This window comes from Hyaena hyaena, unplaced genomic scaffold, assembly GCF_003009895.1.
Source record: "Hyaena hyaena isolate Hyena2069 unplaced genomic scaffold, ASM300989v1 scaffold_30, whole genome shotgun sequence".
NCBI lineage: Eukaryota > Metazoa > Chordata > Mammalia > Carnivora > Hyaenidae > Hyaena > Hyaena hyaena.
In genome coordinates, this window is record NW_024080662.1 from 4,163,961 (window position 1) to 4,181,836 (window position 17,876).

The following is a 17,876-nucleotide window of genomic DNA, read 5'->3' on the forward strand; positions in this document are numbered from 1 at the left end:
CCTAACCAACTGAGCCATTCAGGTGCCCCTTTTCCTTTCCTCTTAAATCCTACTTCTATTCCACTTGCCTTGCCCACAAAAAATCTGATACAAACCCACACAACTTTCACTGGCATTGTCTCTTATATACAGATGGTGTGAAGCTAGATGAGATTACAGAAATGGGTGGGTGGTTCAGTTGGCTAAGCATCTAAGTCTTGATAGCAGCTCAGGTTGTGATCTCACGGTTGTGGGTTCGAGCCCAATACCGGACCCTGCAATTTTCTCTATCCTGCTCCCTCCACACCTCCCCGGTTTGGGTGCTCTCTCTCTCTCAAAACAAACAAACATTAAAAAAAAAAAAAGCTATGTGGGATTACAGAAACTGTACCGACCATTTCTGACTACAAGTTCTCAACCCTTAAGTACCCAAACACAACTTACATCCTTTTATGGTTGGTTCATCTATAACCAACTTTTTAATATTAGGTTAGTTTCCTCCACTGAAGGGGGGAGGTTGCTAAGGGAATGAAAATCAATCAATTTTAATACAAATCAAGCAAAACGCAAAAAAGAAGACAAATCTGCTTTAAAAACCGCAGTCTTCAACTCAAACTAAATCAGCAGTTCATTTCTTTGTATAGTACTGAAGAACATTCTAGTGGACAGACACCTCACGGCTTCCTTAAGCATTCACCTGCTGATAGACACGTGAGTTGCCTCTGGTCTGGGGTATGAACAACAAAGGTCCCATGAACATTCTAACACAGGTCTAAGGGAGACATACCCTTCACTTCTCCTGGGTGACTGCCTATAGGCGGAGCGGCTGGATCTCACGGGGGCTGTAGGTTTAACTCACACGGAGGGGGAAAGGGAGGTGCTGCCGGCACAAGGGAAACTTTCCAGGGTGAGGGAGATGTCCATTCTCCTCATACCGGGCATGGTTTTATGGGTTTAAAAATACATCCAAATGGATCAAACTGTACGCCTGAAATATGTGGAGTTTACTCTATGTCAGTAAACTTTGTACTTCCAATATAGCTATGAAAAAAAAAAGTGAGATATCCTAAAAGGAATATGACAAACTTCCAGACAATCTACTCACAGGGAAGTCACCTCTAGTCTTAAGTCATTAAAACAAAACTGTTTATCTGCAGATGGTTTGTGCAAGCGTAAGTCGCTAAGAGTATGTCAAGAACTTTCCTGAAAAGCTAATGATATGTTAAGTATTACACAAGCACGAGTGACTAGGATGTGGGTAACAGATCAAAAATAATAGAAAAAAAATTAGTAAGAAACAGAATTCAAAAGCAAGGCTTCTCTATGAAAGCTTTCAAAGAGGGGCGCCTGGGTGGCTCAGTCAGTTAAGCATCCGACTTCGGCTCAGGTCATGATCTCATGGTTCATGAGTTCGAGCCCCCACGTCAGGCTCTGTGCTGACAGCTCAGAATGTGGAGCCTGCTTTGGATTCTCTGTCTCCTCCCTCTCTCTATCCCTCCCCTGCTCACACATGCACTCTCTCTCTCTCTCTCTCTCTCTCAAAAATAAGTAAATAGCCATTTTAATTTTAAAAAAGCTTTCAAAGAGAGCGCTGTCTCCAAAGCCTCGCTCTTTAAGGGCACCCCACTCCCACCCTCGGGCGGCTGCCAGCGTCCCTGCAGCACAGGTGTCCCTACTGCATTCTTTGAGGCTTAAACAGCTTAGGGCCTGAACGAGCCCGTGAAATACTTCAATTGCTGGCACCATCTCGAAACGTCGTGTCCCACCTCCAGCACCTGAAGAACAGCAAAGACTCTCTCCTCGGTTGTCTTACTTTTGAAATACTGATCACAGCGCTGATAAGGAGCAGTCCGGTGCCAACGTTGCTTCCGTGTCAAGTCAACCACCAGTGACCTGTTCTCGCCCCAGCAGTGCCAAAGCAACCACCCAGAGTCACGGTCAATCGACACGCACGCGTAGGCCATGTCTGGATGGGAAATCAAAACCCAGCACTCGCATAACTGATCGTAAGCCTCTGATTGAAACACGGCTTCAACATTTGAGAAGAGCACTGCATTAGGAGCAGCCGCACCGAAAAGACCTCCAGATCTGCAGTCAAAAATATAGCGGTTCTGCCCCCGACTTTGCCAGCTACCAGCCACACAGTGCCGGCCAAGTTCCGAGTGTCCGCCCCGTACCAGCCCTTGTTCTGGGGACCAGTCCAGAGTCCCTGACTCACAGAGCTTACCTTCTAACGGGAGACAATCAACGCACAAGGCAGGAATTCAGGGATTTTGGAGGGAACCGCTGCAAAACAGTAATAAACCCAGGGTGACTTGGCCAAGGTGCGGGGTGGGGGGAGGATCATCCATGCTCCTGCGGACTGAATGAAACGCGAAAACGCTCCCCACAGCCGTGAACAAAGACAAGGCCCCTCTGGCAACAGGCCGGCTCTGTCCGGGCTGCCTTCAGGCCACAGGCTTGAGCGACAGGGACCTGCACAGGGCAAAAGGGCCCAGAGCGAGCAGCTGCTGAAGGCGAACAGGCGGTGCAAACCGGTTTCTGAGGCCACCTGGAAAGAGCCCAGGCCCTAACTAAGCAGCGGGCTCCTTGCCGCCGCGCGCCCACGGTGACAGGGCCAGGGGAACCCCACACGTCGGTGTTCCCCCACGTCGCCGTGACTATGGCCCTCACACCGCCTCCTGGCAGACCGTCCCTGAGTATTGCAGCACGCTCCCGTCTCCGCTGCTGCGCCTCGGGTCCAGTCCTTCACGGCCTGGCCCTCTTCCCACCCCCCCACCCCACCCCCATTCCCGCCCCACAACCTCAGCCCTGCGTCAGGCCTGGGGATGCAAACGTGGACCCCGACTACCTCACAGAAGAGCGAAGGATAAACGGGCATTTGTGAGGTACTTTTGCGAAGGATCAAAGGGCTGACTCACAGGTATAACTTTTTACTAATAACGAAAACATCCTTTAAGAGAGACAGGAGAAAAGTTGCAAACTTTCTTGACAGGGTGGTGAAACAGGCCCAGAAAAGTTCTTCAGTTCACACTTTCAAGACATAACACAATGGAAGGTGGCTTTGCTGATACCTTTGCCACATGTACCCCATCTGAACAATTTAGCTTTGATTTGATCGGTAGATACTGGAATCAAAGTGTGTCCTACTAAATACATACCCCCAATATTAAGACTATATAAAACAGACCTCTGATTTATCCAAGGTCCCAGAACATACACTGTGAATAAGAATTATGAATGAATGTCTTTCTTATTTGTAAATATGAATCTCTAACAAGAAAAAGCTACAGGAGACAATGTTGGCTTTAAGACAGCATGAAATGCAGGTTACACCTTGCTACTTGACCATTCTTTTCTAAGAATAGGAAAAATACCATGTATAACATTTGCAGTCAGATAAACACATCCGAAATGAGATCAACAAATCAAATTTTAATTGAAGTATAGTGAAGTGAACTTCCAAGAGTGAAAACCCTCCATTAAAAAAAGTCCAGAAATTCTTTGAGAACATGGAATCTAGGGGGTACCGACAGGGGGTGCAGGCCGCGGGGCAGACACTAGGCATTCAGACGCAGGTCTGAGAGAGAGAAAGCGCTTGGAAATGGGCTAATGCACTAAGTCAGCAGAGTCTAAGCACCTATGGGCTGAGAGCCAACCAAGCGAGCAGACCTCAGCGGCAGAATATGCTGAAAAGCCTCGAGAACCGGAAGGAAAAGGGAACAAGGACTAGGGTGGGGGTGAGGCGGTTCTCAGACACCCACCCGAACCCACAGCAGGCACCTGCCCTCCCTACTATGGGATTTAATGCTTAGAACAGTTAACAGAAGATGCTCTCTGGCCCCAGACATGAGGCGCAGCTGAGGACCAAGGGGAGAGCCACATGAGGTCAGGAGACATGGGGAAGGTCTACTTACAGGCTGGGAACACCATCCAGCCCTCTTCCTCTGCCAGATTCCCGTTGTGCCGGTGGCCAAGCTCACATCATCCCTCTCCCTGAGCTCCCACAGGAGCCTGGATACCATCTCTAAATCAACTTGTGGTCCTCAAAGCACGGACCAGCGACCGCTGACCTGCAGCTCCCCCCACCACGGAAGAGTTGAGTTCCTGTGCAATCACTCAACACGAAGGCCACCAGCTGACAAGTCCTAACCCACAAGCAGACCCTCCAGTCCATTTTTAGTGCCTCCTTCCTAAACATGAAATGACAACCAAAGATCACCAGATACAAGGAAAAGTTTCCATCACATAAGACAGAGTCCAAAACAAACAGAGAAGTACCACTGAATGAACGAACTATGCTGGGAAGAGACTACAACTCCAAAACACATATTTAAGTGACAGCCTCAGAAAAAAGACATTGTATTCGTGAAATAAGAACCAAAAAAAGCACATTCAGAAACTGAGAACAGGGGTACCTGGGTAGCTCAGTCAGTTAAGTGACTTCAACTCAGGTCGTGATCTCACAGTTCTTGAGTTCGAGCCCCGCGCTGGGCTCTGTGCTGACAGAGGAGAGCATCCTATAGATCCTCTGTCTCTCTCTCTCTCTCTGCCCCTCCCCTGTTCACATGTATTCACACACACTCTCTCTCCCCTTTCTCAAAATTAAATAAATATTAAAAATAAAAATTGAAAAATTTTAAAAATTGAAATAAATAAAAATAAAAATTGACATTACAGATACAACTCCTGGCTAAACAAGGTCCTACACCGTATTCCCTATAGTAAGTAAAAAGAAAACCCAAATAGAGGCACCTGGGTAGCTCAGGCAGTTAGGCATCTGACTCCTGATTTAGGCTCAGGTCATGTTCTCACAGTTCATGAGTTTGAGCCCCCTGCTGAGCTGTCTGCTGACAGTTTGGAGCTCTCTCTCCCTCTCTCTGCCCCTCCCCTGATCATGCTCTTTCTCTCAAAATAAATAAACATTAACAAAAAAAAAGAAAAGAAAAAGAAAACCCAAATAGTTATTTAAAAAAAGAAAGCAAGAACATATTCTTGGACTGAGAGCGGAAATAATAATGTGACTATTCAACAGAAAGGCTGGAAGATAAAACTGAAGAACTCTCCAAGAGAACAGAATAAAAAGATAAGAGCTGTAAAACAGGAAAGCACAGGAAGGAAGAAGGGGGTGAGGGAGGAAGGGGTGGAAGGAGGGGAGGAGGGAGGGGGAGAGAGGGAAAGAGGAGCCTGATCCAGGATATCCAACATACATTCAGCAGAAATTCCAGAAGAGCACACAAAGAAAAAATAAAATGTTTCAAAGGAAAAAAAAAAACCCAAAATGGAAAAAACATACACACCCAAAGGCACAGTAATTACGCAAACTTCTAAACACCATACAGAGACAATCCTAAAGTTTCCAGAAAAAAGAAGAGAAAGAAGCATTGAAATAGTCAACAGCCACACTACTGGATTATCCAGGAACAAGGCACTCGTGGGACTATTCAACAGCAGGTCTTTAAAATGCTACAGGATAGTAATCTCTGACGGAGAATTCCACACTTAGCCACACTACGGAACAAGCATGAGGATAGGGTGAAAACATTTTGATGTACAGTATCTGGAAGGATACTGCTTTCTCACTCTTAGAAAGAAGGGAAAGTCTTATTTCCTTCAAAATGGAGTAAGAGTTAGACTGAGAATCCAAAATAGGAAAGCAGCACAAGAAGTTCTCTGAACGAAGGTACCGTCTGGAACAACAACTGCGCAACAGGCCTAAAGGGAAACCACGGATCACCGCAGGGGGCACTGCGCTCCCAGAGGTAAGGCTCAGAGAAGCAATGGAATTCAGAGTTACCCCGCGTGTTGGAGAGGAATCTTACTGCTGTCACAGAGAATGATCAATTAGCAACAGGAACATTAAAAAAAAAAGAAGAAGAAGAAGAAGAAGTCATGTGGGGTGCCTGGGGGGCTCCATCAGTTACAGGTCTGACTCTGATCAGCTCAGGTCATGATCTCAGCGTCGTGAGATCAAGCCCCACACGAGGCTCCACGCTGGACATGGACGATGCTGGAGATTCTCTCTCTCCCTCTACCTCTCCTTACCCCTAAAATAAAATCTTGGGAAAAAATGTGGAGTAAAATACAAGAAATAGCTTAAAAAGCTGAAAGTCGAGGTCTCTGGGACAGTGGGAATTAGAAGTGCGGAAGGGTGGTCTCTTTTTTATTATAAGCTCACAGGTATTATATGAAAATAAAAATTAAATTTTAAAAATGTGTTAAAATAGGGGGGAAAAAAAAAAGCTACTGTGGACCAAAGCAGAGCTGCAGCCCAACAGTTTTTGGAGCTCTGCGGGGTTCTGCCTCTCAGAGATGCTGCTAGAATCCAAGCTGCCGGTGCTGCCACCAGCCGATTCTGATAATGTTCTCGAAAACGGCTTATGAAATGGAGGGATGAAGCTGTGAACGGTGACTGCCAGCTAGTCAACATTTCTAAGAAGAGCGGGGATCCGTGAGGACTCAGAGCCCACTAATGATCCCGGGGGCGTCACCTCAACTCAGAGAGGTCTACACACTCCTCTGCTGCCTTCCTCTTCCTTCCCTCTTCCCACCGCTCTTTAACTGACCGATCTGCAGGATATGAGCTTTCCCCAGTAAACTGTAGTTTTATGCCCCTGGGGTTTCATTTCAAAAGCTAGTGAAATTACCTTCGGCTCTCTGGCACTTATCAGCAGGAACACTGGAGTAAACCAGCCAGGGGGTACTTTCTGCTGGTGGGCGCCGCTTTATTATCATTTTTCTTTTTAGAGCTCCACCAAACAGATTACCGAGTGCCTATAGACAAGGACTCTGCCTGTCCACCCCCCTGCTATTTCTCACAAGAAGACAGCAGAAACTCGATCAATATTCTCAGACAATATAACATAACATAATGAGTCAGCAGATACCTACATTAAGTCAGGTGTTTTCTATGGCGCCTAACTAATGTTTTCTTCGGCTCAGTGAGAGTAAGAAGAATTTATGAAACTGTCTTCCTTTCTCCTCGCTAAGGAGAGATCCCGACAGGTCACATGCTAACTGGACCGGAGGGCACAGCATCACTATCGAGAGGACAAAGAGGCAGCAGCGGTGGCTCTTAGATTAGGAAGTCCACAAAACATCACCAGACAATCTCCACTTGGAGCTTTTCAAAATGAACCAGTCGACAGGCTACACTGAGTTCTCAACGTAATAAATACATCTAAACTGAGACAGAAGGCTCCATGATAACTGAAAATCTGGGAGAAAATCCTCTCCCAAAAGAATGGCCCCCGATTGCTGTGAAGTCTCTCGTTTCATTAAACTCTCACATTACTTTTTCTGCGAAATAGATTTTACAAGTTAAGGCAAGAAGACTCCACCCAAGAAGGTTACTGGGTCATTAACCATGCTGAGGATATCAAGCCCCTGAAGTTCACAGTAACACTGTGCACTCAACACTGCGCTGGTCCTACATACACTGTCCGGCTGAGGTTCTCCGAGTCCAACAGGCATGAAGCGTAACTCTAACTGAACAGGACAACTACCGCGGCTCTTTCCACCCTGAGTTCTGCTTTCTGTTGAGATGATACGTATCCTGGAAGAGATATCAAAAAAGCAGAATACTTAAATAATAATTACTTCCACTTTGACTACTTTCATTTGGCTATTTTGCTTTCACAGATTACTGCTCACATAGGCGATAAAAAAGAAAATCCAGAGGACTAAAAGTTAAACTCAACGAGGCAATTCTATTATACTTAATAGAAATGCATTTAATCTTATAGCCAACTGGGATTCACAAGCTCTTAAGAGTGCTTTTTAAAAACTACCCTTGTCAAATTTAAAAGCAATATATTTAATTATAATATAAACACAATATTTTTTTCAGAGTTGTCAATATATGATTGTCTAGTGTCTGAAAACATCCCTTTTTTCCTCCATGTAACGTTTATATTTCTAGGCAACAATTAATCTCTTCAAAATCCTGTCACATCCAGAGAGCAAATTTACCCCACTTCAAAAATATTACTATTTGCTGACCTCACACCCATTACAATAGCTATTATGAAAAACAAAACAACTGATGGTGAGGATGTAGAGAGACTGGAACAGTGTGCACTGTTGGTGGGAACATAAAATGGTGCAGCCACTGTGGGAAAACAACATGGCGGTTCCTCAAAAAAATTAAAATATGATCCAGCTATTCCACTTATGGGTATATAGTCAAAAGAATTGAAAGCAAGGTCTCAGAGAGATATTTATACACCCGTGCTCACAGCAGTGTTGTTCCTAATAGCCAAAAAGGTGGAAGCAACCTCATCATCCAACAACAGATGAATGGGAAACAAAATGTAGGAGATACATAAAATGCAGTGTTATGCAGCCTTAAAAAGGAAATTCTGACACATACTGTAACATGGATGAATTCTCAGTACATTATGCAAAGTGGAAATAAGCCAGTCACAAAGGGACGAATGCTGGATGATTCTACCATCCTTAGAGTGGCCACAATGAAACAGATGGAAAGTAGAATGGAGGCTGCCAGGGTCCAGGGGAGGAGGAACGGAGAGTTGTTTAATGAGCACAGGGCTTTAGGTTCGCAAGACGGAGAGTTCTGGAGATGAACGGCAGTAATGGCTGCCCAACAGTGTGAATGCCACTGAGCTGTACGCTTACGGATGGTCAAGAGGATAAATCGTATGTATATTTTAGCACAATTTAGAATCATATTACTATCTGCACAGAAGCATGTCAACTGTCATGTCAACAAACTGTAGCAAAAGACACGCATTCTCAAAAGTCTTACATAAAGAACTAAATCAAAATCCTAATAATCAAATTTACCCTATTTCTGGTTCAAAATATACAGGAATAGCATTCTACTAGATCTGGCTAGCAAAAAGTTAAGAACTCAGACAGTAAAGAGGGTAGGTCCCCTGAGCCCACTATACCGACATCCAGGTGTTCCCCCCACCCCTCATCCATCTGCCCTTTGGGCCCCAGGGGTTCCCTCCTCACTGGGCCACTCCTCGGGGACCTCTCTCAGAGCCCAGGTTCATCCCAGACAACCCAGGAGCCCAACCTGATCCCAAACAGTCGATATCTCCAGGAAGCAAATTCACTTTCATTCCATCTTCTTCCTCAAAACCCTGAGGTCCCACCCACTTCCTATTTTCTACGCATCACAAGACCCATTATCTCCCCAAACCAGACTCCTGTACAGGCCCAGGTCTTACTGCCACCCAATCTGAAGTTCTAATCTGTAGCAAAGTCTTCCCGGGCCCCAAGCCTTCCAAAGAATGCTGTTCTACTAACTAACCAACCAGTATGCTTTAGTTCTCACTCTGCTTCACGTGGCCCAAAAGTACAGGCCCACTGGGACAGCTAAACATGCAGATTCCCAGAACCCACCTTGAGAGAGTTTTCACTCAGTTGGCCTAATGTGAGGCTCTGGAATACGCACTTAAAACAAGCACAGCAACCTAGCACTAACTCACTCTAGCCTGCACCCCAAGCCAACCTTGTATACCAACTCAGCTGACCTGTGCCCAAATGTGTAACTTCCCTCCCCTCCATCCCTCCTCACAAAGAGGCGTGTGATATGCTGACTGTTCCTTGGATCGGGCCTTCATTGCTGTGTAACTTAGCTTATGTCTGTTCAGGGTTGCATCACATCTGCCCCACCGACCTCACAACTATGGCCAACTTTGAAGAAGAAAGGGGATGTGCTAACCCAGGCAACAGTGTTTCTTCAGAGGCAAGCTGCAGCCTAATTCACTTTCTAAAGGATTTCCTGTCTTACACCTTTCAGTTGACCTTTTAAAGGGCGGGGGGCAGGGAGTGCTTCACATGTTTCCAATAGTGGATTTCTGTTGTAATCGTTTGAAATTTCAAATTTTTCATTGTCTGACATTACTCATGCTTACACCAGTAACTTGAAAAGAAAAAGGAGTCACAGGTAGATTATTTAGAATGGCCTGGATGTTTTAAAAGAATTTTAGGGGCGCCTGGGTGGCTCAATTGGTTAAGTGTCCGACTTTAGCTCATGTTACGATCTCACAGTTTGGGACTTTGAGCCCTGCATCCGGCTCTCTGCTGTCAGCACGGAGCCTGCTTCAGATCCTCTGTCCCCTTCTCTCTCTGCTCCTCCCCAGCTTGCTCTCTCTCTCTCTCTCTCAAAAATAACATTAAATGGGGCATCTGGGTAGCTCAGTCAGTTAGGCATCCAACTTTGGCTACGGTCATGGTCTCACAGTTTTGTCGGTTCGAGGCCCATGTCAGGCTCTGTGCTGACAGCTCAGGGCCTGGAGTGTGATTCAGATTCTGTGTCTCCATCTCTCACTGCCCCTCCCCCATTTGAGGGAACATGCATATGTGTGCGCTCTGTCTCTCTCAAAAATAAACATTAGGGGCGCCTGGGTGGCTCAGTCGGTTGAGCGTCCAACTTGAATTCAGGTCATGATCTCACCACTTGTGGGTTCGAGCCCCACATCAGGCTCTGTGCTGACAGCTCAGAGCCTGGAACCTGCTTCAGATTCTTAGTCTCCCCCTCTCCCTGCCCTTCCCATGCTCATGCTCTGTCTCAGTTTCTTAATAATAAATAAATGTTAAAAAAAATTTTTTTAAAAATAAACATTAATTTTTTTAAATAACATTTAAAAAAAGAATTTTAGATTCTGAACACATCAATACTGCTTTCTTTATTAAAATTCCATATGGATATGTCAGCTATTTTCAAACATAAGTGACTGGCTTCTATACCAGACATATCCAAGGACTAAGGTGAAAGCAATCTGATAAGGAAACAGGTAATCTGAATAATGCAGTGTAATGGAAAGATCTCTGGACTCTGGGCCCGCTGTGTTCCAAGGCCGGTTGTGCCATGGCTCGGCCTGCCAAGGGCAACAACCTCCATCTCCAACGATGACAGGGGGTCTACATCAACCTGGGACCTCAGGGGCCTTTGGAAAGACAATCACAGACATGAAATGACCGCAGCGGCCGCTACTTCAACAGAATACACCCCAAATTACCCCAGGCTGTGTTCTTTTTGAAATGCTGGTGGTAGCTTGACACTGCCAAGTTCATTTACTCAGGTGACTCACGGAGCGTCTCTCTGCACAAGGCTTTATGCTTAGCACCGAGGACTAGTGAAGAAATCAACAGTTAAGGCATTTCTAACATGTTCCACCTATTTGCAACGAAGCGTATGCACTATAGTGATTTCGTCATTTCCAAGTGGCAAAGTGACTGGTTCAAACAGCGCAACAGACTTCTCCTTTCAGCCCTCCTGTCCCGGAGACAATAAATAACACCGCACGTCAGTCCTAAGAGACAGAGTGTGCAAACGAGATGCACACTTGGCGGCCAGTCTCCGTGACAGGAGACTGCCACGGGAGCTCCATGAAGGGAAAGATGTGGGGAGATGGCTTCTTAGAGAAAGTGAGTCTCTGTTAATTACATCTACACTCTTTCAATCTTTATGATAATCCTGTGAAGTGGCGCTGTGCTCATTTTACAGATGAAGGACTGACCCAGAGGTTAAGTAACATGGCCATAACTTAAAGGAAGTTAACAAGGTCAGGGTTTGAATCTAAGTCTCTTCTGACAAAACAGCCTGCCTCTCTCAGCTCTGCCATGGGTCCTTGGATGTGATCAGCATGTAAAGAGGGGAGAGAACAAGAAGGCATCTGGGTAGAAGGATTAAAATAAAGTAAGCCCAAGCTTGAGGTGAACCGAGGGCGGCCAGGTGTGGTGGAAGGGGAAACACATGGGGCAGTTAGGGGAAAGAAGGTTAAGGGATAGCTTGGGAAGAGACTAGATCCAGGTGACTAAGAAATGTGGGCTCAGCCCCACAGGCAAGAACCAACTAGAGACTGCAAGCAGGAGAGCAGAGGGTAATATCAGCGCAATGAGGGGGGTGAACACAGCAGGCCACAGACTGACTGCAAACGGAGGAGCTAAATGTAGAACAAATTATTTAAAATCCCGAGCATTTCAACACTGTAACAGACTCAGTGGCAGTTTTGTAATAAATGATCAAACTATCTCTCGTATGGATCTTTCTTGAAGCGTCTATAGGTATGTTTTTAAAACTGGTTACTATGTTGGGACGCCCGGGTGGCTCAGTCAGTTAAGCCTCTGACTTCAGCTCAGGTCATGATCTCGCTGTTTGTGGGTTCGAGCCCCGCGTCCAGCTCTGTGCTGACAGCTTGGAACCGGGGTCTGCTTTGGATTCTGCACCTCCTTTTCTCTCTCCCCTCTCCTGCTTGTGTTCCGTCTCGCTCGTTCTCTCTCAAAAAGAAACGAACGTTAAAAAGATTTTTTAATAAAAATGGCTATTATGTCCTACTAATTCTTACGTGGGTCAGAAACTACTCCCACCTCCAAATGCATCTAAAAAAGAACACCCCTTAGGTCAGAGGCCACATTTAAAAATCTTGAACGGCAAGGCCTCGGAACTGGAAGGGCCAAAACGAAGGATTAAGAGCAGAGACTCCAACCACAAACTTCTTGGCAAGAAAAGCAAAATCACACACACACACACACACACACACAAAATGGTAGCTTCACACTGACACAAGCACTCAAAACTTTGTTGGGGGGGTATAAAGTTGAGGACCCACAAGTTAGGGCGTGACTCTCACATAACCCCAGATTTATTTTCACGCCACTTCAGTTTCCACTTATATAAAAATCAATACAAAAATCCCCACCACTTAAGGGCCAAATTTCCTTTCTCTCTTACGGATATAGAGCCTTCTATTCTGTTTTTCAAGATCGGAGTGGTGAATTTAGTGCCTCCCTGACAACATAAAAACAATCATCAGAATTCTCAGGTCCATTCAATCTTTGCCACGGGCAGATTCCACTGCATTCCCTGGCCTACCCCTGAGCTGTATCAAGCCAAGGCTCCACGTTGCTCGAACACATCTGAGACCTGCAGTAGGATCGTATTAAACCCTTTAGTGACTATCAGATAGTCAACAATAACCTAGTTAGCCAGCTGAGAACACGTGACCCCGGCCCCAGCCCGAGCCAAAGACCTTTCGCTGCATTCATTTACCAGCAAGACGGATCATCTTGCAAAGGGGACCTGGGAGAGAATAAGGAAACCTGGCACGGAAAATGTGGAGGGAAGCGTGCAGAGAATTACCGTACGCAAAAGGGGCAAAGGGAAAGGGGCTGAGGAAAAAGAAATCATCTTTTCTGCACAATACCTCATGTCGAGGAGATGACTTCACTCTCAAGTCTGCATCCCTAATTTTACTTTATTTTTTTTAATATTTTTTTAAATTTATTTCTAGGAGAGAGAGGGAGAGAGAGACAGCGTGAGCAGGGGAGGGTCAGAGAGAGAGAGAAACAAAAACTGAAAAAGGCTCCAGGCTCCGAGCTGGCAGTCAGCACAGAGCCCGAAGCGGGGCTCAAACCCACGAACCACGAGATCATGACCTAAGTGAAAGTCAGACCCTTAACCGACTAAGCCACCCAGGCACCCCTGCATCCCTAATTTTAAATTGAACCTTCCAAAAAGTTAAGTGAGTTTGAGGTTCCAGGGAGCAGAGGAAGTGCCCAAACCACATTTGGATGTCCTCATATCCCTACAAGGGAAACGTGATACCTCTGCCTAAGTCCCAAGGTATTTTAACTCATTTAGGGATAGGTAAGCTTCCCCAAAACGGCATTAGCTTCTGAGCCCAAGGACATTCTCAGACGAGGGCAAGTGGACTTTCAGTCTAGAGGGAAGAGCATTAAACGCAGAGTAGAACAAAGTTATTCAGACACAAGAAAACCAAGGAGGTCACGGTAATGCTAGGGGAAACGGGTACTTTTATTTATCCAGGACAAGCCCAAAGAACCTACAAATACTTAATTTACAACTCGAACAACCAGAGCCTATTTCTCGAAACCTCAAGAACCTGGGCTTTGCAGAAAAGTCCATCTGCAGTGCCAAAAAATCTCCAGAAGAGCCTCTGCCTATCAACGTGAACTTAACCTGCTTTGTGCTGGAGTTGCATAATAGGTAAGTAAGACGAGGGAAACCTTTTAGGATCTCGAGAGTATCTTACTGTTCCTTATTCCGGCATCCTGCAGGCTGGTCAGAAAGGCTCTGATGCCCCGTTACAAGTTGTCCATTTGCCTGTGGACTCTAACGTGATGGGTCCATTAAACAAGAAAAGAAAAGAAAAGAAAAAAACTTCTCCCCCCCCCCCCCCAACTAAGCAATAAAGATAAATTTAGCCGCCACCTCTCCAACAAACGAGCAGAGTGGGTGGGGAGGAGCACGCCCCGAGCTTGCCGCATCCCAACGCCGCCCCAGGCTCGCTGGCGGCCAGGCTGCAGCTCCGCTCTCCCGCCGTGGGCGCTGAGGCCGAGCTGGGCGAAGAAAGGCCGGCGAGACTGTCGTCCCCGGGCTCCCGGGCCTGTGGCGACCCCAGCGGGGCCTTCGGGCGGCCGCAAGCTACAAGCTCTGGGACGGGCCGCACCGGGCGAGGGAGGCGAGGAGCGCCAGGGGCTCCCACACCCGGCCCGCAGCCCCGGGACTCCGGAGCCCTGCCCGGGGCCGCCGGCGGCCCGCACCTGCCGCCCCGCCCGCCACCCCTCAGGCCCCTTCGGCCAATGGCCTCCAGCCCGCGGGACTCACAGCTTCAGCCGCTCGTAGGTCGTCGCCGCCATCGTGCACCACTAGCTCCTTCTTCCTCTTTCCGCCCGCCGCGCCCCGCGCAGCGCCGCCACCTCTTCCACGGCGCTACCGTTCACCCTGCTCCGCGGCCGCAGCGCCCAGCTCGCCCCACCCCTCTCCCCGCCCCATTCGACCCCGAGCGGACGGGAGGCGGCCGCGGCCAAACTTGTGCCCAAGAGCCCAAGAGCGCCGTGACGTTGCCGCTGCGGATTGGTGCAGGGCGCTAGTTAGGGGAAGGCGGGGCGGCGAGGGCGGTGGGCTGGCGCCGCGGCCTCGGGGCAGAAACGCTGCGCCTGTGCCGGGGAACTTGTGGAAGCTGTGCAAGGGGTGATCTGCATCACAGGGAGGGTTGGGCTGCTACAGGGCCAGTGGCGCAATGGATAACGCGTCTGACTACGGATCAGAAGATTCTAGGTTCGACTCCTGGCTGGCTCGTGGTGCACTTTTTGCCACGTCTGGGTCTGGGTTTGATCACGTTACACGGTCTCCCTGGAGAGGACCCTGGCTCGAGTGTGGAAGTTAAATAGCTTGACTTTTACCGCCACGTTGCCCGAAACGTCATCTTTTCTTTTCTTTCTTTTTTTTTTTTTTTTTGAAATGTCATCTTTTTAGCTGGTTGGGAACCGGGAGTCGAGTGAGGTGGTTTGTAAAGTGCACGGCGCCCCCTTGATGATGCCGGAGCCTCTGGAAATGGGGTCCAAAAAGGAAGATACACTTGGAAACGTGACAGTTTGGAGTGGGGGACGCGCTGCGGCCGGAGGTTAGCCCAAAGCGCACTCGAGGCACGGTCCTGGCCCGTCTCCCCGGGGCGGAGAATCCCGAAGTGACGTGGGGGGCCGGCGGGCAAGGGCTCCGGAGCTCACACGCCGGGGGACTGGGCGCTTGAGTGCGGCTGCGCGCGGCTGCGGAGCGCGGGCCACGCAGCGCAGGCGGTGGAGGGGGTCAGCGTGCACAGGCCACCTGCAGCCAATTTCCCCGGGAAGGCCCGAGGCAGGCGTGTTTTTATAGTGAGGTGACTCCAGGTGATCTAGCAGAATGCATTATGATGCCTGCCTTGAAGACCTGAGGTCTGGAAATCTCTGTGGAGGAAAGCAGACCCGAACCCGTGGACTGGCTAAGACAGGACAGACATGTCGATCAATTAAGCTCTCCAGTATCACTACCCCCCCCCCCCCCCCCCCCCCGCCGCTTGAAGAAATAACAGAAAATTTGTGAAATACAGAAAACTGTTTTGGAATAAAAATAATTCCCATCCTGAGATCATTACTGTTAATATAATTTTTTCCTTTTAGATGTTTTTTCTTCCACGCTTTTAAATATGGATATACCTACCCACGTATTTTTCCAAATTTTAGGGAGTACTAGGTATGTCTTTGTGTTACCGTTTTGTCCCCTTATCTTCCTGAGATTTAAGGTCATTAAATATACGTTGAAGCTATCCCATCCAAGAACTAGGTAATTTTAAGCATTACTCTCTTGTTGGGAATTTGGATTATTCACCTTAACGGTTTTTAAAGATAGTGCTGTGTTGAATTATTTCTGATATGTCTTATAAATTTCTGGATGTGGAATGACCAGAGGGACGTTTTTAAGGTCCATTTCATGGGCATTTTTGAGACTTGGAACATATTTTCAAATTCCCTCCAAAAAAATTAAACTTACTTACATTAATAGCATGTTTTCCTGCTTGCTAGCCAACACTGAATGTTTTAGATTTCACTATAATTTCTTTGCAATCTTCATAATAGAAAAACAGAACTTCCTTTTACATATATTACTTCATATATCTATTTTCTCTTGATGTATGTATTCACTTTTTCTTAGATTTGTTAGATTTTTTAATACATAAAGAATATTAATTCTTTAGCTCTCAAACATCGCAATCTTTTTTTTTTGTTCTTTGGTTTTTTTAAGTTTATTTTTTTTACAAATAGTTTATTGTCAAATTAGTTTCCACATAACACCCAGTGCTCATCCCCACAAGTGCCCTCCTCCATGCCCATCCCCCCTCTCCCCCACGTCCATCAGTCCTCAGTTTTTGGCATCATTCAAGAGTCTCTCATGGTTTGCCTCTCTCCCTTTCCCCCACCATTTCCCCCTTCTTCTCTCCCTTGTTCCTCCGTCAAGTTCCTCCTAATCCTCCTATACGTGCAAACATATGGTATTTGTCGTTCTCTGCCTGACTTATTTCACTCAGCATAACACCCTCCAGGTCCATCCATGTTGCTACACATGGCCAGATTTCATTGTTTCTCATTGCCATGTAGTATTCCATCGTATAGATAAACCACATCTTTTTGATCCATTCGTCCAATGATGGACACTTAGTCTCTTTCCATGTTTTGGCTATTGTTGAGAGTGCTGCTATGAACATTGGGGTACATGTGCTCCTATGCCTCAGCATTTCTGTATCCCTTGGGTAAATTCCTAGCAGTGCTATTGCTGGGTCCTAGGGGAGTTCTATTGTTAGTTTCCTGAGGAACCGCCACACTGTTTTCCAGAGGGGCTGTACCAGTTTACATTCCCACCAACAGTGTAGGAGGGTGCCCGTTTCTCCACATCCTCGCCAGCATCTAGAGTTCTCTGATTTGTTCATTTTAGCCACTCTGACTGGCGTGAGGTGGTATCTCAGTGTGGTTTTGATTTGTATTTCCCTGACGAGGAGGGATGCTGAGCATCGTTTCATGTGTCTGTTGGCCATCTGGATGTCCTCTTTGGAGAAGTGTCTGTTCATATCTTCTGCCCATTTCTTCACTGGGTTTCAAACATCGCAATCTTGCAATTTATCATTTATCTTTTTCTTACACTATTTTTGAATCTAAAGTAATTTTCACTACTTTGTATTCCAATTTACCAATATTTTACTTTACGTTTTTTTTTTCTATTGTATACGTGGTCTTTTCAAATTTTTTTGTGTTTGTATTGTTTTTTCCATTTAATCACTTTGTAATTTATTTTTTGCTCTCCCAATGGAAAGATCAATTAAGTCTTAAAGCCTGTCACTCTTATTAGCAATTAAGAGCGCTAAACTCTTCACTTGGACTAATTCAATCAATCCTACAACAATCCTATAAGGGAAGTTCACCTGTTGTCCCCATTTTTACATGCGCAGAACAAAATTTGCTTGAGGTCATTGAGCAATTAAGTGGTGAGCCTCAGTTAGAACTTGAGTCTGGGCTCTTGACCCCAAAGCTATCTTGGCCTTCAGCTTTCTGTGCACTGGAGGGCGACCACACGTGTGGACTCAGGGTCA

At 46.7% G+C, this 17,876-nt stretch overlaps 1 protein-coding gene and 1 non-coding gene across 2 annotated transcripts in view; one reads left to right on the top strand and one right to left on the bottom strand.

The window, feature by feature from the left end:
* The window catches only part of SACM1L (SAC1 like phosphatidylinositide phosphatase), a 57,469-nt gene extending 42,749 nt beyond the window's left edge, over positions 1–14,720 (bottom strand). Inside the window, exon 1 of the mRNA XM_039228202.1 lies at positions 14,585–14,720. Within this exon, the coding sequence (XP_039084133.1) occupies positions 14,585–14,616 (32 nt within the window). The 5' untranslated portion in view covers positions 14,617–14,720. The remainder of the gene's footprint in view (positions 1–14,584) is intronic.
* Positions 14,721–14,985: 265 nt separating this feature from the next.
* On the top strand, positions 14,986–15,058 carry TRNAR-ACG. The gene has a single exon. It is a non-coding gene; the product is annotated as a tRNA-Arg (tRNA).
* The last annotated feature ends 2,818 nt before the right edge of the window (positions 15,059–17,876 follow it).